This window comes from Dromiciops gliroides, chromosome 2, assembly GCF_019393635.1.
Source record: "Dromiciops gliroides isolate mDroGli1 chromosome 2, mDroGli1.pri, whole genome shotgun sequence".
Classification (NCBI taxonomy): Eukaryota; Metazoa; Chordata; class Mammalia; order Microbiotheria; family Microbiotheriidae; genus Dromiciops; species Dromiciops gliroides.
This window is the reverse complement of record NC_057862.1, coordinates 239192381-239215886: the sequence shown is the minus strand read 5'-3', so window position 1 is coordinate 239215886 and position 23506 is coordinate 239192381. Positions and strand designations below refer to the sequence as shown.

At 40.8% G+C, this 23506-nt stretch overlaps 1 protein-coding gene across 3 annotated transcripts in view; it reads right to left on the bottom strand.

Annotated features, from left to right (window-relative positions):
• Positions 1-22573, bottom strand: part of DPF3 (double PHD fingers 3) — a 413835-nt gene extending 391262 nt beyond the window's left edge. For 2 of the 3 annotated variants that reach the window (XM_043989942.1, XM_043989943.1), the window contains exon 1: positions 22533-22562. Coding sequence is in view for 1 of the 3 variants with exons in the window: in XM_043989941.1 (XP_043845876.1) it covers positions 22533-22564 (32 nt within the window). In the remaining 2 variants the exon portion in view is untranslated. Of the gene's footprint in view, positions 1-22532 lie in introns of all 3 variants that reach the window. The other variant, XM_043989941.1, reaches the window with a different exon arrangement.
• Between the last annotated feature and the right edge of the window lie 933 nt (positions 22574-23506).

The following is a 23506-nucleotide window of genomic DNA, read 5'->3' as shown; positions in this document are numbered from 1 at the left end:
GAGCATAGTGATTTTTAGGGGAAGGTTTCATGAACTGGTGCCAGCCATTCTCTAAGGGAAAGTGCTTAGAGCTTCTTTGATGGGAATAACATTGAAAATGAATTAGTGGAAGGGACAGAGCCAAGATGGCAGAATTGAGACAACAACCCAGCCGAACTTTCCCACCATTCCACGCTAAACAACTTTAAGATAATGTGTCAACTTGAATTCTAGAGCAGCATAGCCAGAAAAAGGTTGAGGTGAGATTTTTTTCAGCCTAAGACAATTTAGATCAGCAGGAGAAGTCTGTGACACAGGAGTGGAGAAGTATCCAGAGCACACACTGTGGCAACACCAGCAGTAGGCTTTGGAGGTGGCTGTGACAGCAGCAGCAGAAACTTCAGGAGCTCTCAATACCGAGATGGTAAAGAGATCGGAAAACTGGTCAATAAGAGATTACAGGGGACCTTGAGCTGACACCAAGTGCAAGACCACACACTGTTTGGCAACTCCATTGCCCATACACAGTTCTGGGTCACAGTTCCAGGGTAGAGAGGAGTGCTTGTGGTAGGTCAGAAGAGGAGTGCCTGTGGTTGGTCACAAATGAGCAGGGACAATGGTCATAGTTCCAGGGCAGGGAGGAGCACTAGCACTTGTGTCTGCAAGGGAACAGAGAACCTGGTCACAGTTCCAGGGCCAAGAAGAGCATTAGCACTTAAAGCTGCAAGGAAACAGGGATCTTTCCTGGGTAAAGAACAGAGCACAGATTAGAAAAGCACATACTTATCCCAGGATAATACCACCTTGGAAGCACCAAAAATGTGCAGAACCCCCAGAACTAGCTCTGAAAACAGCAGCATGAAAAATCCTGAAGCTTGGGACAGTACCTCCAGGTGACCAGAGTCCAATTTTTTTTTTAACATAAAGTTCAAAGTCAAGAAATAAGCTGGAAAAATAAGCAAACAACAATAAGAGACCCTAACCATAAAAACTTGCTATGGTGACAAGGAAGAAAACAAATTCAGAAGACAACAATGTGAAAATAGCTGCAAGTAAAGCCTCAAAGAAAAATGCAAATTGGATACAAGACAGGAATTCCTAGAAGGGTTAAAGAAAAAGATAAGACTATTTGAGACAAAATTGGAGAAATAAATGATACTGATGCAAGAAAATTATGAAAAGAGAATTAACAGTTTAGTAAAAAAAATTATTATTATTATTATTATTATAAGGGGGCACAAAAATACTAAAGAAAATAACAACTTAAGAAACAGAATAAAAGAGGTACAAAAATTCACTGAAGAAAAGAATTCCTTAAAAAAGCAAAATTAGACAAATGGGAAAAGAGGCACAATATCTCATTGAAGAAAATAATTCCTTAAATATTAGAATTAGACAAGTGAAAACTAATGACTCCATGAGACATCAAGAAACAATAAAACAAAGACAAAAGAATGAAAAAGAGAAGAAAATGTGAGATAACTCATATAAAAAGCAAATGATAGAAAAGAGATCAGCAGAAATCATTTAACAATTATTTGACTACCTGAAAGCCAAAATAAATAAATAAATAAATGAAAGAAAGAATAAAGAGTGTAGACATCATGTTTCAAGAAATTATCAAGGAAAACTACCCCGATATTCTAGAACCACAGGGGAAAATAAAAATTGAAAGAATTAGCCAATTGCCTCCTGAAAGAGATTCCAAAATGAAAACTCCCAGAAATATTATAGCCAGATTCCAGAGCTCCTAGGGCAAGGAGAAAATATTGCAAGCAGCAAGAAAGAAACCATTCAAATATTGTGGAACCACGGTCATGATCACACAAGATTTAGCAGCTTCCATGTTAAAGGAATGGAAGGCTTGGAATATGATATTCTGGAAGGCATAAGAGGTAGGAATGCAACCAAGAATAACCTACCCATCTGAACTGAACATAATCCTTCAGGGAATAAAACTGATATTTAATGAAAGAGAAGGCTTTCAAGCATGCCTGATGAAAAGACCAGAGCTGAATAGAAAATGTGACATTCAAACATAAGACTCAAGAGATGCACAAAAAGGGAAACATGAAAGAAAAATAATAAGGGCCTTAATAAGTTAAACTGTTTGCAATCCTATATGGGAAAATTATACATATAACTCCTAAGAACACTAGCATTATCAGAAGTGGACATAAGTATAAATCAAATATGTTGGGATGTTCTCCAAAAAATGAAGAAAAATGATGGAAAAAATGAGAATGAAGGATCCACTGGGAGAAGAGGAAAGGGAGAGAAAGAATGAGAAATTATCTCACATGGAAGCACAAGAAAGAGCTGTTACAGTGGAGAGGAAATGGAGGGGCACATAATGCTTGAATCTCCCTGATCAGAATTGGTTTAAAGAGAAAGGAATACTTACACACACTCAGTTGGGTTTAAAAATCTATCTTACTCAGCAGAGAAACACAAGAGGAAGAGGTTAAGAGAAAAGGAGTGTGATAAAAGGGAGGGTGGATTAGGGGAAACAGTAGTCAGAAGCAAATAGACTTTTGATGAGTGACAAGGTAAAAAGAGAGGATAAATAGAAGAAAACAGGATGGAGGGAAATATACAGTTAATAAACATAACTGTGAATGTAAATAAAATGAACTCATCCATAAGATGGAAGCAAAATGAATTAGAAACCAGAACCAAAAAGTATGTGTTTACAAGAAACACACTGAAACAGAAAGACACACATAGAGTTAAAATAATGGACTGGAGTAAAATCTATTATGCTTCAGCTGGGGTAAAAAAGGCAGAGGTAGCAATCATAATCTTAGAAAAAAGAAAAAGAAAAACACAATTAAAGAGATAATCAGGGAAACTACATTTTTCTAAAAGGTATCACAGACAATGAAGTAATGTCAAAAAAATTTACAAGTTTCTCTGATAAAAGCTTTATTTCTCAAATATAGAGCAAATTGAGACAAATTTATAAAAAATAAGAGTCATTCCCCAATTGATAAATAATCAAAGGATATGCACAGGCAATTTTCAGAAGAAGAAATCAAAGTTAACTATAGTCATAGGGAAAAATGCTCTAAATCATTATTTATTAGAGAAATACAAACTAAAACAATTCTGAGGTACCACCTCATACTAACAGATTGGCTAACATGATAAGAAAAGTAAAAGATAAAAGCAGAAAAACAGGGACACTAACATATTGTTGCTGCAGTTGTGAACTAGTTCAACCATTCTGGAGAACAATTTGGAACTGTGTCCAAAGGGCTATAAAACTATACATATCCTTTTTTTAGATTTTTTTTAAAAAAATAAACATTTTTATTTAAAGTTTTGCATTCTAAATTCCATCCCTCCTTCTCTTCCTCCTCTGTCCCCTCCCTAAGGTGGCAAACAGTCAGATATAGGTCATACATATACATACCCTTTGACCCATCACTACCACTACTAGGTCTGTATCCCAAAAGGATCAAAGAAAAGGGGAAAGGACCTATTTTTACAAAAATATTAACAGCACTCTTCTTCTGGAGGCAGAGACATGGAAATTGAGGGGATGACCATCAATTAAGGAATAGCTGACAAGTTGTGTTATATGATCGTGATGGAACACCAGTGTTCTCTAAGAAATGATGAAGGGAATGCCTTCAGAAAAATCTATGAAGACTTCTATGAATTGATGCAGAGCCAAGTGAACAGAATCAAGGAGATCATTGTACACAGAAACAGCAATCTTGTAATAATGATCAGAAATGAAAGACTTAGCTGCTCTGATCAATACAATGATCCAAGACAATTCCAAAGGACTCATGATGGAATATGCTATCTAGCTCCAGAGAGAGAACTGGTGAACTTTGAGTACAAATAGAATTTTTGTACTTTCTTTTTCTCGCTTTTTTGTGACAATGCAAATATGGAATTATTCCTTGCATGATTTTATATGTATAATTGATAGCATATTGCTTGCTTTCTCAATGGGTGGGAAAGGAGCTAAAGGAAGGGAGAAAATTTAGAACTCAAAAAAAATTTTTTAAAGAATGTTTAAAAAATAAAAAATGAGTTGGGTTTTTTAATTAATTTTGGAAGTACAATCATTCTAGAAATCTAATCAAGCTAGAAAGCAAATTGGTAATTATGCCCCAAAAGGTCACTAAACTGTGTATACCCTTTGACCCAGTGATACCATTATGAGTCATATGCCCTTAAAAATAATCAAAGGAAAAAAACACCCATATGTTAAAAAATATTCAGAGCAGCATTTTTTGATGTAGCAAAGAACTAGAAACTAAGGGGACAGGCATCATTTGGGGTATGGCAGAACAAACTATATTATATTCATGTAATAGAATATTATTGAGCCATTAAAAATTAAACCTAAGGGGCAGCTAGGTGGTGCAGTGGATAGAGCACCAGCCCTGCAGTCAGGAGTACCTGAGTTCAAATCCGGCCTCAGACACTTAACACTTACTAGCTGTGTGACCCTGGGCAAGTCACTTAACCCCAATTGCCTCACTAAAAAAAACAAACAAACAAACAAACAAAAAAATTAAACCTAAGAAGACTTGTTTGAACTGATGCAGATTGAAGTGAGCAGAATCAGGAGAATAATTTCTACAACTACAACACTGTAAAGGAAAACAACTTGAAAGATTTAAGAATTCTGATGAACTTAATGCCCAACCATAACTTTTGAAGGCTGATCATGAAGAATGCTAATAATCATCTACTGACAGAGATGTGATGGACTCAAGGTACAAAATGAGACACATTTTTGAACATGGCAAATATATGGAATTGTGCTTGACTATGTTTATTTACTATAAGGATTGCATTTTTGGTGGGGTTTTTTCCATTGAGAAGGTAGGAGAGAAGGGGTGGGGGGAGCTACCCAAAGTGTTGTCCAAAAAAGGAAGAAAAGAAAGAAAAAAGGATCACTGAAGCATTTTTTTAATGGACAGAAGAAAACAAGGAAATTTAGAAGGAAACACAGTCAAGCAGGACAGCTTTGAAAGTAACATGTTGAACTTTTAAAATACTTTTTTTTAAAAAAGCAAGTTATACATAATAGAGATCTAAGGGTTCACATATAATCCTCTTTTTCTGTTCTACTTTGTATATTAAAAGTTTCTCTCTTTTTGGTGCTCATTGAGTTCAGGATTTTAAAAATAAAATTTTTAGAGAGAAAAGGAATTGGTGGGCAAAACTACTTTCCTTCTCCATAGAATTGGATGGGGAGAGGGGTTGTACATGGGAGAAATTATGCATCTGGATATGCATTTTAATTAGTTGGACAGAGGCAGCCGCCTGTTAATTTTTCTTGCTTGTTTCCACTTAGCATTCATCACAGGCAGAACCACCATGGAGTGCTCCCACTATAATAGATGGTTCTGTATTGGCTAAGTCCTCAGGGAAAATAATTAGCAAGAGAGAAAATATTCTCTCCACTCCCACCTCCCCAACAATGCTGCTCTCCCCTTTCCCCTACAACCACATTCTCTTTCATTTCCCCTGAACTGACCCCAACCACTCCTCTGAAAGAAGAGATATATTCCACAGGAAAGACAGTCTCCTCCTTGTTTATGAGTGCCAATTTCACTTTAGTAAAGAACAATGTCTGGTAAGGAAGAGACAGGTGGACTGTAATCCCCCATTAACTTATAAACTCCAAAAGATCAGGAAATTTGTCTATTATTTCATTCAATCCTCTAGTACCTCATACAGAAATATGCCCTAAACTCTTTTCACTGGGTATTCAATCAATATTGTGGATTGGTGGATTGGAAATTCCGGAAGTGGAACAAGGCCTAATTCACAATGAACTTGGATCTGAACTTTCACCTTAGTCTGGCAACCAGAATACATCTCTATCCATTCTGGAATCTGACTATCACCATGTTGAGTCACAGACAAAAGCTGCCTTTCTTCAAAGAACTGGCTTCTGTTGACCTCCTTTTGCAAAAACAACGTCCTCTTCTTGAAAGCAAGGAAAGCTGTACTCAACCCCACCTGCAACCCATACCTCATTCTCCATGTCACCTTCATGAAGCAGAGTACCAGAGAAACTGACCAACTCCTTTGGGAGAGTGCCTTGCAAAACCCACTGAATCATAGCTTCCCGAGCCAGAGAAATCAGTAACCCTTCCCCCATTGAGCATCCTGGTTTCAGGGTTTGTGTACAGGCCCTGTAGGCTCTCTCTGTTCAGGCTAGATGATGAGACAAATGAGGAAAAGAAAGGACTTCCCATGAGCTCAAATTCTTGCTTATGTTAAACCAAGATAACATTGGAACAATAGAAATGCCCAGGGTAGGGGGCAGCTAGGTGGCACAGTGTATAGAGCACTGGCCCTGGATTCAGGAGGACCTGAGTTCAAATTTGGCCTCAGACACTTGACACTTACTAGCTGTGTGACCCTGGGCAAGTCACTTAACCCTCATTGCCCTGCAAAAAAAAAAAAAAAAAGGAAAGAAAGAAATGCCCAGGGTTATTCTCTCATGGGTAGGTTAGTGAAGGAAATGTACTAACCAGTGATAACTAACCCAGAGAACTTTGTAATTCTCCAGAATCTCTGATCAGACTTTGATGTTCCTAGGATCACATCAAGTACATTAAAACAGAAATCATTTTAACAGCTCCAATACTGTTAATTACTTTTCTCCAGTAATGCCATTCGTTTCCTGTATGGACTTCATTCAGCTGAGAGACAGTGAAAACAAACTGATTAGTTCATCTTCCCAACTGTCCTGGATACTTGGTAAGGTTTACATTGGTTTTGCTTGGAGAAGGAGAGGACAGAAGGGGAGAGCCAGTAGGGGGTAATTAACAGACTTCTTATAGAAGTACACATCTCTGACTTATGAATACATGACTTACAAATGACCCTACATACAAGCTACTCCCCAAACACCCCTTCATACCCCGATCCTGCTGTCATGGCAGGAGAAGCAGGAGGAGATGTCAGGACAAATTCCTGGTGTCCTGGAGGATTTCCTGATAGGAAAAAAAAATGTTATACCTGGTTGAGTTCTGTAGTACTATAGTTAAGCTACATTATGGGGGTTTTTTCTGAGTTGCTCTAAGATTTAGCTTCTTAAATTGTGGATCATGACCCCACATGGAGTCATGTAATTAAATGTGGGGGTCATGAAAAAATTGGCAACAGTAAAAGGTTATGTGTACCTATTTTATATACCCAGGGTTGCATAAAAATTTCTTGGGTGAAAAGGGCTCATGAGTGGAAAAAAATTTAAGAAGCCCTGGTCTAGAAAACTAGCCACCATTTGTAATATTTGTTCTTCAGGGACATGCATTCTCATTTCCAAACAAGTGTTTCTTTCTTTTTTCTTTTCTCTTTTTTTTTCAGGGCAAAATAAGTTTTGTAAATCAAAGACTTCCTGTATGGGAAGTCTATTAAAGGAAATGATCTCCTGTCTTTGGGTAAATTTATGATTTTGTGATTATCAATAGCAATGAGGGCTTTTTGTTTGGTTGGTTTTGGTTTTTTGGTTTTTTGCAGGGCAATGGGGGTTAAGTGACTTGCCCAGGGTCACACAGCTCGTAAGTGTCTGAGGCTGGGTTTGAACTCAGGTCCTCCTGAATCCAAGGCTGGTGCCTTATCCACTGCGCCACCTAGCTGCCCCCAATAAGGGCTTTTAAAAAAAATTTGCTTGATGTTCAGAATATCAACTTGCATCCCTGGTTTCTATGTATTCTCCAGGGAGGTTTTGTAACTCCTTTTCCCTTCTTGATGGTGCCTTAAAGTTGAGGCTTATGAAAAACATCTTATGGTCCATTAAATTAAAGAAAGGCCTGCTAATGATGAAATACATTTAGGATTTACTAACTGAGCACCACTGAACTAAAAAGTCACGTCATCATCTTAACACTACTATTATCTCTATTGTTGTTCAGTCATGTCCTACTCTTTGTGTTCCCATTTAGGTTTTCTTTTTTTTTTTTTCTTTTTTCTGTGGGGCAATGACGGTTAAGTAACTTGCCCAGGGTAACACAGCTAATAAGTAAGTATCAAGTATCTGAGGTCAGATTTAAACTCAGGTCCTCCTGAATCCAGGGCCAGTGCTTGATCCACTGCAACACCTAGCTGCCCGCCCCACCCCACCCCATTTAGGTTTTCTTGACAAAGACACTGGAGTGGCTTGCCATTTCCTTCCCCAGCTCATTTTACAGATGGGGAAACTGAGGCAAACATGGTTAAGTGACTTGTCCAGGGTCACATGACTAGTAAGTATCTGAGAGGCCAGATTTGAACTCAGGATGAACTTCCTGACTCGAAATCTGGGTTCTATCCATTGCATCACCTAACTTCTATTACCTCCATCTTGCAGCAAAAACTCAGATGAGTCAGTGCAATTCAGCAGACTGCCTCTATTTCCTCTTCAGCAAAGTGAGGCTCAAAAAGAAAGTATGAGGGGACAGCTAGGTGGCACAGTGGATAAAGAAGGACCTGAGTCAAATCCAGCCTCAGACACTTGACACTTACTAGCTGTGTGACCCTGGGCAAGTCACTTAACCCTCATTGCCCAGCAAAAAGAAAAAGAAAGAAAAAAGAAAGTGTGGGAGAGAAGAGGTATTAGGCTGCATATCAAACTGAAGAGCCATTGTGCTGACTTCATTGTTGTATGCCTGTGCGCAGTGCCAGAAAATTGAACTGTTTCCATTTGGATTGTCTTAAGAAGATTCTGAAGATCACCTGGAAAGATAAGGTACCTGACACTCTCTCAAGCTGAACTACCAAGCATTCAAACTCTCCCACAGAGAGCGCAACTTTGATGGGCTGGGCACATAGCCTGAATGCCAAATATATGTTTACCTAAAAGACTTTTTTATGGAGAATTTGCACAAGGCAAGCACTCACAGGGAGGTCAAAAGAAGTGGTACAAGGGCAGTCTCAAGATCTTTTTGAAGAACTTGAGTATTGACATGGGAGACACTGGCAAAGGACCTTCCAGCATGGTGTGCCCACATCAAAGAAGATTCTGTACTGTATGAGCAAAGCAGAATAGAAGTAACATAAAGGAAATGGGAGATTCACAAATCTAGAGACAACTCCATCCCACATGTTCAAATGGACTTTTTGTGCCCAACCTGTGGTAGAGCCTTCTGAGTTGACATTAGACTGATCAGCCACAGTAGAACACACTATACCTTGACTCCAAGATTGTGATGTCATCAGTCCTCTTCAAGTATGGAAGGTCGAACAACAATTTCACCTTCCACAGACAGAATTGCAGAGCATGAAGACAGGAAGGGCCCTTAGAGATTATCTAGTCTACAGCCTCACTTACTGATGGGGAAACTAAAGCTGCAGAGCTAATGACTAGTCAATAGAGTACTCTTCCTATTCCATTATTTGCAGTGAAGGACAAGTTGCTGGTGAGAAAGGTACATGAAAAGAAAGTGAAGGGGGCAGCTAGGTGGAGCAGTGGATAGAGCACCAGCCCTGGGTTCAGGAGGACCTGAGTTCAAATCCAGCCTCAGACACTTGACACTTACTAGCTGTGTAGCCCTGGGCAACCCCAATTGCCTCACCCAAAAAAAGAAAGGAAGGAAGGAAGGAAGGAAGGAAGGAAGGAAGGAAGGAAGGAAGGAAGGAAGGAAGGAAGGAAGGAAGGAAGGAAGGAAGGAAGGAAGGAAGGAAGGAAGAGGAGAGTGAGCATTGGCAGCTATTCCAGTGGGTTTCTTTCTACTGAAGAAAGCCTTGGGATTGCAACTACTCATCTCCATCCTCCCTCCCCACCAGCTGCCAACTGCAGTTAATTACACAGGCTAGATTTGCAAGGTAGAATCCCTAAAACAACAACAACAACAACAACAACAAATGATTATTTCTGAGCGATCTGAGAATTCCAGTCACTGGATTGAGAGGAGGAAAGAGGGTTGGGTTGTTTTTTCAGGGAGAGCAGGGGCTGTTTCATTAGTCATGCCTAAGAGATTAGATATGGTCCTCCTATTATTGTTACCCAGTGATCAAAACTGAGGTAAGAGTGATTGATGGGCCCCTTGTTAACATTCTGTTGTCTTCTCTGGAACTCTTTGTTGGCTATTTGAACCCCATTATTAGGATTGCTGAGCCTAATCCCCATGCTCCTCCTTCCTTCCAAACATACCCCTAACACAGTCTGTCTCCCTTGGACCCAACGTTCCACATAAATATATAACCAAGGGGCAGCTAGATGGCGCAGTGGATAGAGCACCGGCCCTGGAGTCAGGAGGACCTGAGTTCAAATCCGGCCTCAGACACTTAACACTTGCTAGCTGTGTGACCCTGGGCAAGTCACTTAACCCCAATTGCCTCACTAAAAAAAAATAAAAATAAATAAATATATATATAACCAAACATGCAACCAAGAAACTACTTTCAGTCCAATACGTCCTGCTCTCATCATACACCTAGCACCTGATCATAAATACTCTTCGTCAAACCCAGGTGCCTACAAGAGGCTCCAGAAACCTTTCTTCAATGAAAGCTTTATGAAGCCTAGCTCCGTCCATCCACAGGGTTTGACAGACTGTAACCAGGCACTTGTAACCAGACCATTGAGAAACATTACACCTAAATTGTGCCCAAGTTGTCACTCATGCAACCAAATGAAAACTCTATCACTTTAAAGGAAGAATTTTAATAGTCTCTTCAATGTGTTTGTTTGGTTTTTTGTGGGGTTTTTTTTTAGTGAGGCAATTGAGGTTAAATGACTTGCCCAGGGTCACACAGCTAGTAAGTGTCAAGTGTCTGAGGTCGGATTTGAACTCAGGTACACCTGAATCCAGGGCCAGTGCTTTATCCACTTCACCACCTAGCTGCCCCCTGTTTGTTTGTTTTTAAATTAGTCTCTTCACACTCTCAGACCACACGGGATTTCTTCCTCAGCCCACTTTCTTACTTTGTTTGTGAATTGTCTATGCATTAAGAAACAGCTCATGGGGGCAGCTAGGTGGCGAAGTGGATAAAGCACTGGCCCTAGATTCAGGAGGACCTGAGTTCAAACCCAGCCTCAGACACTTGACACTTACTAGCTGTATGACCCTGGGCAAGTCACTTAACCCTCATTGCCCTGCCAAAAAAAAAAAAGAGAGAGAGACAGCTCATGGCCAGGTCATGACAAGCACCGTACACAAGGCAATTCACACATAGTAAGTGCTTAATAAGCAGGTTTAAATGAGCTAATGTATGTAAAACTCTCTTGAGACTTTAAAGCACTATATAAAATAATCTAGTATCATTAATAAATGTTGAAGAATTTTTTTTAAAGCAGGGCAGAAAATATTGCAACGGTTGTGGTATTTTTTGGCCAGAAGCTTACAGCTTTTGGCAATATTTCTGGTTTTGAGCGATTCTTAAAACACTCCAAAGCGACAGAAAGTACTTTTCAAATAGTGAAATAATATAAAGCTCCAGTAAGGGAGATGAGAGGAACAGCAATCCCTCTGTCACCTAAATCCACCTGACTCAAGCATCAGCCTCGGTTTCCATCCTTATTCCTGGTTCATTTTGTTTTTATTGCTATGAATAAAAAGGCTCAGAAATGGTTTCATCTTTACTCATGATTCCAAACATAGCCCAGGATTGCAGAACTTTTGAATTGGAATAGACCTTATAGATCATGTAGTTCAATACCCTAATCTCACAGAATAGGAAACTGAGGCCAAAAGAGATAGATTTGCCCAGAGTCACACAGTACTTAAAGTAGGAGCTGAAATTTGAACCCAGGTTTTCTGACTGTGAATCCAGCGATCTTTCCACTGTATTATGTTTTTCAGTGGTTCTAAAAGTACTACTCCCACTTTCAATGTGGTCTATGAGGGCCCTACAGATGGTCTTCATATATATACATATATATGTAAATATGTATGCATCTATATAATCACATTCGATTTTCATACCAACACTATAAAGTAGGTGCTATTTATTATCCTTATTTTATAGATGAAGAAACTAAGGTTAAAGTGAAAGGACTTGTCCAAATGACTCACTGCCTGTGGTACATTTAGTAAGTCTGAGGTAGGATTTGAACTCAGCTTTTCCTGACTTCTAGTCCCCTACTCTATACAATGCACCACCTAGCTGAATTGAAAAAGCTCATCAAAAGCAAAGACATTCTTCAGGTTCTCACTAATTCTGATGAGGCATAGGAAGTTTGGGCAATTTTCACTTTTCCCCCAGCAGTAAACAAGGAGAGATGGAGTAAATGGATAAGTTGTCATTTTGTCCTCACCAGACCAAAACAGTAGTGTCTTGTACATAGTAGTCACCCAATAAATATTTGTTGGAATGAATTCCAATAGGCAACAAAATGTGATGGGAAGAGGACTGGATATTTAATCAGAAAACCTGATTCAAGTTTGCTTGACCTTGGGAAAGTCATTTCATTTCTCTTGGTCTTAGTTTCCCTCATAAGGAACAGACTAAATCACTAAGTTCCTTTCCAAATATAAATCTGTGATTCTTTGCCACTTTGAAGTAAAGAGAAGAAATCTGAAAGCTATTCTTGGAGGTCACCAAAAGCCACTGTCCTTCAAGACCTGTCAGGAAAGTCTTAGCCCAAAATACAGGTTTTCCCACTTAGTAGTTGTACTCTTGTTAAGACAGACTCAAAAGAAAGAACTGGGGAGAAATACAAAACGAAAATCTCCTTTCCTTACCCTTTACTGTGATAGAATCATAGAACTTCAAAACTAGAAAGGACCTGAGAGGTCATCTACTCCAAATTCCCCACTTCACAGACAAGGAAACTGATACTTGGAGGGTCACAGGGCGACTTAAATTATACAACTAGGATGTGAACTAGGATCTGATTCCCAGTGCAGTTTTCTTATCACTATACCATGCTGACTGACACCTAAGCTGGTTAACAGCAGGAAGGGTGGAGTTTGTTTATTTAAAATTTGCTGTATACAAGGTACTATTCTCATGCTACAAATATAAATGTGATCAGAACCAAAGTTCTGAATTTATATGGATTAGGTTCAATCTTGATTCCTGCTCCCAAAAAATCCTCTTTTTGGATGATGTTTCCATGCAGAGTTTCTTCTGGAGCCATCAGAATATGCCTTGTTTTGCCCCAATCCAGGGTATCCACTAGGCACATCAGAATTTGACTCATGTTTAAGTCTTCACAACAAAAGAAAAAAATGGTCCTTAGCTCCCATGCAAGCACACAGGCTAACAAGACATTAAATATAAGACAGGCTTTATTTAACCCAACCCCCCCAAAATGCAAAGAATATATACTCAAAAAGTCAGGTAGGTAACACAGTGGATAAAGCACCAGCCCTGGATTCAGGAGGATCTGAGTCCAAATCCAACCTCAGAGACTTGACACCCACTAGCTGGGTGACCCTGGGCAAGTCACTTTAACCCCCATTGCCCCACCAAAAAAAAAAGAAGAAGAAAAAGAATATATACTCAAAATCATAATCAATTAAAACAATTCTTCCCTCTTCTGTGAGCTCTCACCCATCCACTAGGGACCTATAAAAACCTCCAGATTAACAATATTTTCCTGGATTGAGTGTCCTCACCACCTTGACCAAAGAGAAAACAATGTTGCTAGAGAATCAAGAAACCGACCCTTATGGTGATCTCCACATCTCCAGTGGACATATGTGATCCAGATTTATAGTAGTTCCCTGGGGTTAAAGGCACCCCCTCCCAAGAGGAAAGTATTCAGAGCAGGTAGACAATTAACCCGTTTCCCGTATCTGCACCATCCACACAACTCATACTGCTAGTAAAAGAGAAGGTCTAAGTTTGTTCCTCCACACTATAACTCTGTCCTTTGTCGCTCCTCATCCCCAAGTCCTGCTTAATCAAGTAACTCCTCTGTGGGTCCACTTAACTGAATTCAGGTTCAGGAACTCTTTTATCACTCCTCCACTGCTGCTGCTAAATCATAATGTCCCTGGGGCAGCTAGGTGGCGCAGTGGATAAAGCACTGGCCCTGGATTCAGGAGGACCCAAGTTCAAATATGACCTCAGACACTTGACACTTACTAGCTGTGTGACCCTGGGCAAGTCACTTAACCCTCATTGCAGGCCCCCCCCACCTCCAAAAAAAAAAAAAAAAAAAAAGAATGCTCACTCTAAATCATAATGTCCCTGGCCTGGCCTAGGAAGTCCTGGCCACTATCAGAGATCATACACTGACATCTCTGAGCTCACGTGCTTCCCTAAAGAGACCTCACAAATATATAGTTGTATTTTCCCTCCCAGAATCTAAATTTAAGTGTCCAAGTATAGCATTGCTCCTCCTGGTTTAGTTCTCCACCCCTTCCCTTCCCATTCAACTCTCCTTTTAAAGGCTAGATCCAAGGGCATAAGCCCAAGGAGCCCAGTTCCTACTGGCCACAAATCAATAAATCAATCATTCTTACTTGGACATTAAAGGGAAAAGGGGAGGAGCCAGAGTCAAGAGACTTCACATCTTATAAAAAAATTAATCTTGCTAAGGAAATTTAGCAATTCTTCAAGGAGATACTGGATTCAAGAAGACCTGAATCAGGCTCTTTCTAGGAACACTTTCTACACAAGGGAAGACACAACACATACTCTACCTTGCAGGAGTTTACAGTCTAAAAAGGGGCAAAGACATTATTAGCTATATGACCCTGGGCAAGTCACTTAACCTACCTTTGCCTCAGTCTCTTCATCTATAAAATGAAGAAGCTATATTTTATGGCCTCTAAGATGCCTTCCAAGAAATCTATGATCCTATTGTAAAGGGAGACCGACCTATGATCATATGAAGAGTTAAATAAATATAAAGGAGAAGGCGAGGCAAATTCTGTGAGAAATATGAGGAGGGAGAGATCACTTTCCTTTGGGAAAGGACAGTGGTGTCAGGGAAAATCTCACGGAGAAGATAGCAGCTGAACTGGACCGTGAAAAAAGGAAGGGATTTCAGCAAATAGAGATAGAGATGGAAAGAAGTTCATTAAAAATATAAGGGGGGGGGGAAGCTAGGTGGCACAGTGGGTAGAGCACTGGCCCTGGATTCAGGAGGACCTGAGTTCAAATCCGGCCTCAGACACTTAACACTTACTAGCTGTGTGACCCTGGGCAAGTCGCTTAACCCCAATTGCCTCACCCCCCCAAAAAAAGTATAGGGGACAGGAGGAACTATTATAAATAAAAGCTGAGATTTCTAATGCTGATAATTAGATATTGTCCACATGAATAAAATCACCTTAGAATATGTTCACATGAATAAAGTCCTTACACTGGAGACCTAACTATACAAATAGTCTGCTGCTTAACCTTGACCAATTAAATTTCCTCCCCTCAGCCTCAACTTCCCCCATCGATAAGATTGGAATATTTACGTGACTCCTAGAAACAAACAAAAAAAAAAACTAGAATATAAATTGAGTTAGTTTGGTTTTAGATCTCAAGGAATGGAAGTACAGACCCACCCTGGCAGCTAGGTGGAGCAAGGAATAGAGTGCTGAGCCTAGAGTCAGAAAGATAGTTCAAATCCAGGTTCAGACACCTACTAGGTATGTGACCCTGGGGAAGTCATTTAACCTCTGTCTGCCTCAGTTTCACTGAACTGTAAAATGGGGATACATGTGCTAATCAGCTTTGCCAGGTAACTCAAGTCTCAGCAGGATGTGGTATAAGAACAGAAACTGCACAAGTTACCACCTTGTAATAATCAGTCCTTTCTAGAACTGCAAGGTGACCCAAACATTTGTAGCCAATATCATTTTATACTTAAGAGAGGAAAGGAAGATACAAGTTTTTTCAAATGCTCCAATCTGCAGGAATCTCTTAGCTACACCAAATGTGTACACTACAGGGAAATGCCTGAGAAAACTATAGTATATAAATACAATGGAACATTATTAATTAATATAAATATTCTATCAATATTGATGAACATGAGGAATGAGAGGATAACAGAAAAACGTAGGAAAATGTATATGAACTGATACAGAGCAAAGTTAACAAAACCAAGAGGATAATAAATACAAGGATTACAGCAACATAAATGAGAAGATCGCTAATGGGAAGTCAAACTTTGATTAAGAGAAGATTCAATATAGGTCCCAGATCATTGTTTAGATGTGGTCGCTTTATCTGATTTTTTTTTTTGCTTTATTGTTTTTCTTTGTCACAATGGAATGGTCAATCTGGAAGGGGAAGGGGTAAGATCCTAATGTAAATACAAAAGACATCAACAAAGTATAATTTATATATCTATGCATGTGTGCATAGATATATATATATATGTAAGAATTCATACAGAGGTTGCTACAATTCCTTTGGTGTCCAGACCTGTATTGATCGGTTCATCATTCATTCTAGCCATTGCTGTCTATTATCCACCTGGGGAAAAAGGACCACTCTGGGCAGAATGAACAGAAGTATATAAAGTACTTACATAAGTTATACTTATTCAATATAAGGACAGTATGCATAATGGATGGGGAACTAGACTGGAATCCAGAAAGATCTAGGTTCAAGGCGTGTCTCTAACACATATGAACCACATGACTGGGCAAATCACTTAACTTCTCAATGTTCTAGGCAACTCCTTAAAACTATAAATTGCAGAGAATGTGCCAACCTGAATTAGTGCAGGGAGTTTCCTTACCTAGGACATCTCTATACCAGTGCAATTGCAGGTCCAGGCCCTATCTCTATCTTATGTTTCAATAATTCACGAATGTGTGATTTCATCAGTATAGGCACATTTTCCACCAATGTATTTCACAGTTCCTCCATGCCTTAGTAGTTTCATGAGGTTTTGTGGCCACTGCTGGACAGAGAATGCAACCTTAATTGAAGCAGCAAGGCACCCTGAGGAAGCAACATGTGCCAAGTGGGTCAAACCACCATCACCAACTCCCTTCATTTGCTGGTGGTGTCAATCTAAGATCCTGAGCCCAAGAACCTTAAGAATATCAGCTCTGTCTCCAACCCAGACAACCAGACTTGCTTTAAGCCTGGCCCCTGTAGCCATCAAAGAAGGGAGCAACTCATAAAAATAAAAAATAAAAAAAATTTTAAACACCTTTCTCTACCACCATCTTTACCACCACCAACAACTGTCAACCATATGTCACCAACAGCCAGTAAAGCCCAAGAATTCTGGAAATAACTTGGGAAGCTTCCCCCCAGATCCCTGCTTCTAGTTAAGCCCCTGACACCATTGTCCAAAGGAGCAACCCTGGTAGAGATACTACCTGATGATCTGCAGGTGCTACAGCCTCTTCCTACTAAGCATCCCATAGTCATGGAAGACTAGAAAAAGAAAGTGTTCACTACAAAGGTCCTTGGTAATGTCAAATAGACATGAGTTTCATTAACAAATTATTTTCACCTTCTATCCAAGTAGTCATAGGAATGACATCAATGGAAATGGCATTAAAGCAGGTTTTGCACCCTAAGAACCATAAGACCTTTCCATCTGACTTCCAATGGAAAACTCCTCTGTGGATCATTTCCCCCATTAGAATGTGAGCTTCTTTGAAAACAGGGACTTGTCCCCTTTCTATATGTATTTCCAGCATTTAGCTCAGTGTTCTTTCATTCATTTAAAAGAATGTAGACCTGGTGGCCAACCTTTTGGTAATGGGAAGCTAGGTTGCACAATGGATAGAGCACCTGATCTGGAATCCAGAAGATCTGAGTTCAAATCCATCCTTAGACACTTAGTATCTGGGTGACCCTGAGCAGATCACTTCACTTCTGTCTGCTTCAGTTTTCCCATCTATAAAATGGAGATAATAACACACCTCCCAGGGTTATTGTGAGGATAAAATGTGATGACATTTGTAAATCATTTTGCAAACTCTATATACATGCAATTGTTATTAAATTCCCCTAGGTTTATTTTCAAGTGCCAAGAATATAGTCCAGTGTTACATACAGTACAGCCTTCTCCACTTGGTAGGATCTGTTAGAGTTTGCAATTTACTGGGATAACTTTCACGAATCCAAGGCCACCACCAGAATAGATCTTTAGTAGAGATTCATAGTTAGAGGGTGTCAGTAGTCTACTAATCTGACCCTTTATTGATAACTACTTTAAGACAAAATATTCTTTGTTCCAAAATATTTTTTCAGGGGGCAGCTAGGTGGTACAGTGGATAAAGCACTGGCCCTGGATGCAGGAGGACCTGAGTTCAAATCCAGTCTCAGACACTTGACACTTACTAGCTGTGTGACCCTGGGCAAGTCACTTAACCTTCATTACCCCGAAAAAAAATAATAATTAAAACAAAAATTTTTTTCAATAACAAATTATTCCTCTATCATAGTCCCATTCTAATGTGTAATCATGACATGGAACTGACCCTAGGCTTTCCAAGGCTATGCCAGCAGAGATCAAGCTCTGGAAGGCTCTACTAAACTGGAAAGGCTTTGAGTAACAGCCCAGAAGTGGGTTCTGTCTGTCCTCCAATGACTGATTTACCCAAATTTAGAGAATAGAAGTTGGTCACAAAGGAATTGATCTGGGGTGGGTAACAACTCATGAAACTGTCTACTAAGGCATAGAAGGGTTATGATCTACATTAGTGGGGGAGGGGGAGGTGTATTATACCCACACTAATTAAATCACAAAACCTTGAGGCACTGAAATATTAAAGTAATGAATGATTAATTTCTATAATATATCAAAAACCTGTCATTTCATTAGTAGAGGGCAGATGGCAACCCATCTATAATGTTAAAAGTTTTAGAGATTTGTCTGAAGCTCAGAGAGGTTAACTGGACCATGTTTCCAAAACTAGTTATCACAGTCAAAATTTGAACTCAGGTCTTCCTGAGATTACTCAACCCTGCCTCTTAATGTTCATGTCTGACAAAAGGACGCAGACATTCCACTTAACTTCCATTCCTGTTAAGGTTTTTAACAAGTTGGGGGGGGGGGGGGAGAAGGGAAGGAAACTGAAGTGATCATTCTGAATATAGGAATATCAACCTGGATTTCTAGATTAGCTTTCTCAACTGTATTTTAAGATCTTAATTGTATTAAGTGTATTAAGATTCTGTTGACAAATAGTAATAAATCAGAATACAGTGTGTAATAAATTATCTTCTATACAGTGCTCATATGATTCATATTTTGTGAGCATGTGTATCATAAAAGTTTTACCACATAGCCTTTAATGTGCTTGTGTATGTGTTGACTGTGGCATCCATACATCAAGCTCAGACAATATAATTGATAATGTGGAATAGAGCTAGATTACTACAAGCACTCATCAGTGCTTTTAAATTCTACTTTGCCCAGATGTGGCAGTGCAGTAGTTGGAATACCTGCTGCTTCCTCTTTAGTGATCTGATCAATCTAGCCAACCCCCATTTCTGTCCCTAGCAGCCCCAAGATGTTAAAGGCAACCACACGGAATGAATCCAGGCTGCTCAGCTTCAAAGAAGAGGGTAAGGGGTGCAAATAAGAAGTAATAAGAAAGGAAGTTGAGAGACCAAAAAGGAGGCAGGAAGATATAAAATATGCAATCAATTTGAGTCCAGGTACCTACTGTATTGCATATCCCGCGTGGACAAAGCCAGTTTAAAAACGATCCATATATATGGCAGAGTCCACCAGAAATGTTGCTTGAAACCTGAGCTAGTTTCTCCCAGCAGAGTTATCACTTTATCCATCACCACCCCCACCACCCCAATCTCAGAGCAAAACCTTTGTGTGGCCAGTTTCTATAAGGGGCGTCTGTCTTCTCCCCCCCCCCCTTTTCCTTCTTTCTTTCTTTTTGAGAGAGGGGGGGGGAGAGATAATCAAAACGCAGACAGAGGAAATGCTAATGTCGTTCGGCTCTGTTTCATTGTCAGGAAGGACACATGAGGATAAAAACATCGCGCTCAGAATCATTCTTCTCCCACCCCCCTCTCCCTCCCTATCCCTCCCCCCTCCACCATTCCCCCTTCCTCCCCCACCATCCCCATCCGCATTATGTGTCTTACAGCTTTTGTTCTAATTTATCCCATGCATAATTTATCTGTGTGTATTGTTTCTTGATCAGCAACTTTTAAGAACAAATGAAATATATAAGATGTTTTATTAAACAAGTTAAGAAGGGGGAGGCAGATGGTGTCAGGCTGCCAGTAACAACCCTGTTTCTTCTACTACATTAGTAGTTTAAAAGACGTCAAGTGCATAGAAGCTTCGCCCTCCATAGGTATTGTTTCCTCCTCCTCTCACCCCTAGGGAAAGGGGTTGGGATTTAGAAAGGAGGGGCTAATTATAAATTACTCTTCAACTCCCACCAAGAAAAAGCAAGGGGGCGGGGGGAGGTGCGCGTTTATGTGCGCGCGCCCCGTGCGTATGCAGTTGAGACAAGAGTTATAAATTTACAAAGACATCACCTTTGCAACTGCTCGCAATTATACAAAGTCCAAATATAATGGAGCAGAATTAATTCTACTAAACAGCGGAGAAATTCGGCCATCCCCTTCCAGGTTTTCTCCCTTCTAACTCCTCCCCTCATAGACACATTACTCCTACAGTCAAAAGAAATAGTGGAAGGGAGAGGGTGACGATTGAAATTCGTGTAAGCTTCCCTGCAGGATCAGTACGTATTTTTCCTAACATATTCAGTTAACTTTAGTTTCCATGGGATGGCATTACCATTTCCATGTAATTTGGACTGGAAATAGAGGGACGGCAAATCAGCTGCTGAATGCAGTTGAAATTGACTGATTGAACAAGGGAGGGAAAGAGAACACGGAGAAGTTACACCCATTTATGCCCTCATAAAACATTTTATTTCTTGGGTGAAACCCTGTGGTGGTCAAACACAATCTATCCAAGACCCTGACGGAGAGACACAGGAGTAACCGTCTTTAAAACCCAGACTTCCAATATTCTCTTCACTGTCTCTTTTTTAAAATGTCTGTCTGTCTCTCTATATCTATTTTACTCCAAGGCTTGGAACATTCACGTTACCGCTTTTTTTCTTGTTCTTGTCGACATAAGAATAGGTGAAATCAATATGTCACATCCCCTTCATTCACCCTCTTCCCAATAAAAGCACTCCTTAACTGCTGCTACCATAGCCCTGCGGAGCGGGGGTGCAATAGGAGTGGACACCGAGGCAGTATCAGCGGCTGCCACCACCCGGTCCCCGGAAAACCCTCAGCTTTGAATCGTTTCCAACTGGAGAAGAGAGGCAGGCAGCCCGAGCAGTGAGGAGTTGAAGGAATGCTGGTCACTGCCTACGACAGATCTCTGGAAAGTCCGACACCCATTCGACCTAAGAGATCCTGGGGAAGTAAGCAGAGTCTAGGGGCTCTCCTCGATCGTGCGAATTCAGAGGGACCATCACTCTTCTCCCACTCAAACTCCCTTTGCAGCGCTACGCAGCGCTACGCTCATCTCCTGAGGACACCCCCGGACTCTGCCCTCTTCACAGTCTGACAGCTTAACGGCACCCAGAACTGGAAAGAGCGACGGAAAGAAGCAAGCAAGCAAGGAAGGAAGGAAGAAACTCGATCTAGAGAAAGACTGGCCCCTGCGTGCCCTCCCCTAGCCCTCCCTCTGTCCCGGATCTGGGCGCTCGCTCAAAGTCTTTCGGCAGCATCTAGAGGCACCTGCCCCCTCGCTCTGGCTCGAAGTAAAGGCTGCCTATTCGAGCGAGGAAACACAAATCTTGTCTCCTCCTCCACTGTCTATTTATTACCCACCACCTCCCCCAAAAAAATCATTCATAAGAACAGCAGCTATTTTCTTCCTCGAAATCAACCACAGGTTAACCTGAGTAATTAATTACTATGTTCAACACACACAAACGCACTCCTCACACAACACACACACACACATACATACACACACCACCCCACCACCACCACGGATGAAAAAGCGCTAAGGGAACGCTCCCAGAGCTGCCCTGTCAGGAAAGCCCCGAGGCAGCCACCTGGACCCGCAATCACTGAGGACAGATTGCTTCCCTCGAAGAAGTGACTCAAAACTCCCGAAGGTTTGTAGAAAAACGTATTGGGGGCGGAAGGGAAAGAAGCCTCCGAGTATGATCAGAAAAGCACTGCAAACTCCGTAGGCGCCCGGTGTCCAGATCTCCGGGCTTGGCTGAAGCAGGAGAGGAAAAACCTGTCATTGGATATGGGTGCGCTCGACTTCTTCAAGTGCATTTTAAAACATTCTCCATGCCTTTTTCTACATACACACACACAAACACACACCCCCAGTTCCAACCGCCCCATGTCCCCCAACTCGCCACCCCGTGGGGCTAGTGGAACACAGAATCGTCCCCGTCCCTGAGCTCTTTACAATCCCCGGAGCTTCACAGCGCTCCGGTGCCAGTGTCCCCCAGCTGCTCCCTTCTCTCTCTCCTTCCACCAATTAAGCAGAACACAAATGTAACAATTTTCTTCTTGTTAATTGCATCTCCTGACATTTCTGCGGGTTGGGAGGGGGGGAAAAAGAAGAATCTGAAAGAAAAGAGAGAATGCGAAGGCTGGGAGGAGCCTGGAGACGCTGTGCATTGCCTGCGATCCGCACCGAGAAAGGCGCCCTTTTTTTCATATTGAAACCACGCGGAATATGTACATTTTTTAGTCTTACTTACGCTTTCAGGGGGTTGTGAATGACAGTCGCCATTTTGCTACAATGTAACAGAATATTGTCTGTCTCAGAGTTCTAAAGGTTTGCTCAGGGGAAGCGGATGGCCAATCAGGAAGCGGGATACCGGCCCGCTGACCAATCGGGGAAGACTGTCGCCAAGTGGGTGGAGCCTGAGCGATGGTAGTTATTAGGGGAGCTGTCAAAGCCCAGAGGTCACTCCCTTTTGTAGAGCTGGAAAGAGAGCAGGTCTTAAAGGGGCAGTACCATTCCAGGAGCTCTTTTGGGGCTGGGAATGGGAAGACGGACAGAAGATTGTAGTATTTGGGCTGGTTTCCTACTTTTTAAAAAAATATTAGTGACTTTGCCCTCATGAGAGAAAATACTAAAATTATACATTTTTAAAAAAAAACTAATTATTCAGTCTCATTAATGATCTTGTAATGCTAATACTGGTTTTGATCCCCCAAATGGCAAAGCCCCCTTATCCATGTGCAAAAACAAACAAACAAAAAAAAAACTGGAAGTCTGCCATTTCATCAAAGAAAGAAATTGCATGTGTCCTGACATTTTCTACTGCACTATATCCCAAATATTTTTATTATTCTTATTCTCAATTTGTTCTCTTTATCGCAGTCATCTTCCTCTTTAGGTTTCTTGGAACTGCTAGCAGTGTGCGCTGTGCGCTGTGCGCTGTACGACTCCAGGGCCGCAGCTCCCCTCCCCCTGGAATTTCTCAATGTCAGTCTTCCTCCCTCCTACAGCCAGTGCTTTGGTTACATAATGCACAGTGGCCAAACTGCGTGATCCCACCCCCTCCTCTACACACACATACACACATACACACATACACACATACACACACACGTCCCTTCAGTCCATACCTCCTCCCCCCCCCACCAAGAAACTTCTGAAATGATCACTTCTTCCGGTTAGCCAGCGTGTTGAAACCTGGTGTTCTGATTTATTTTTTATTTTTTG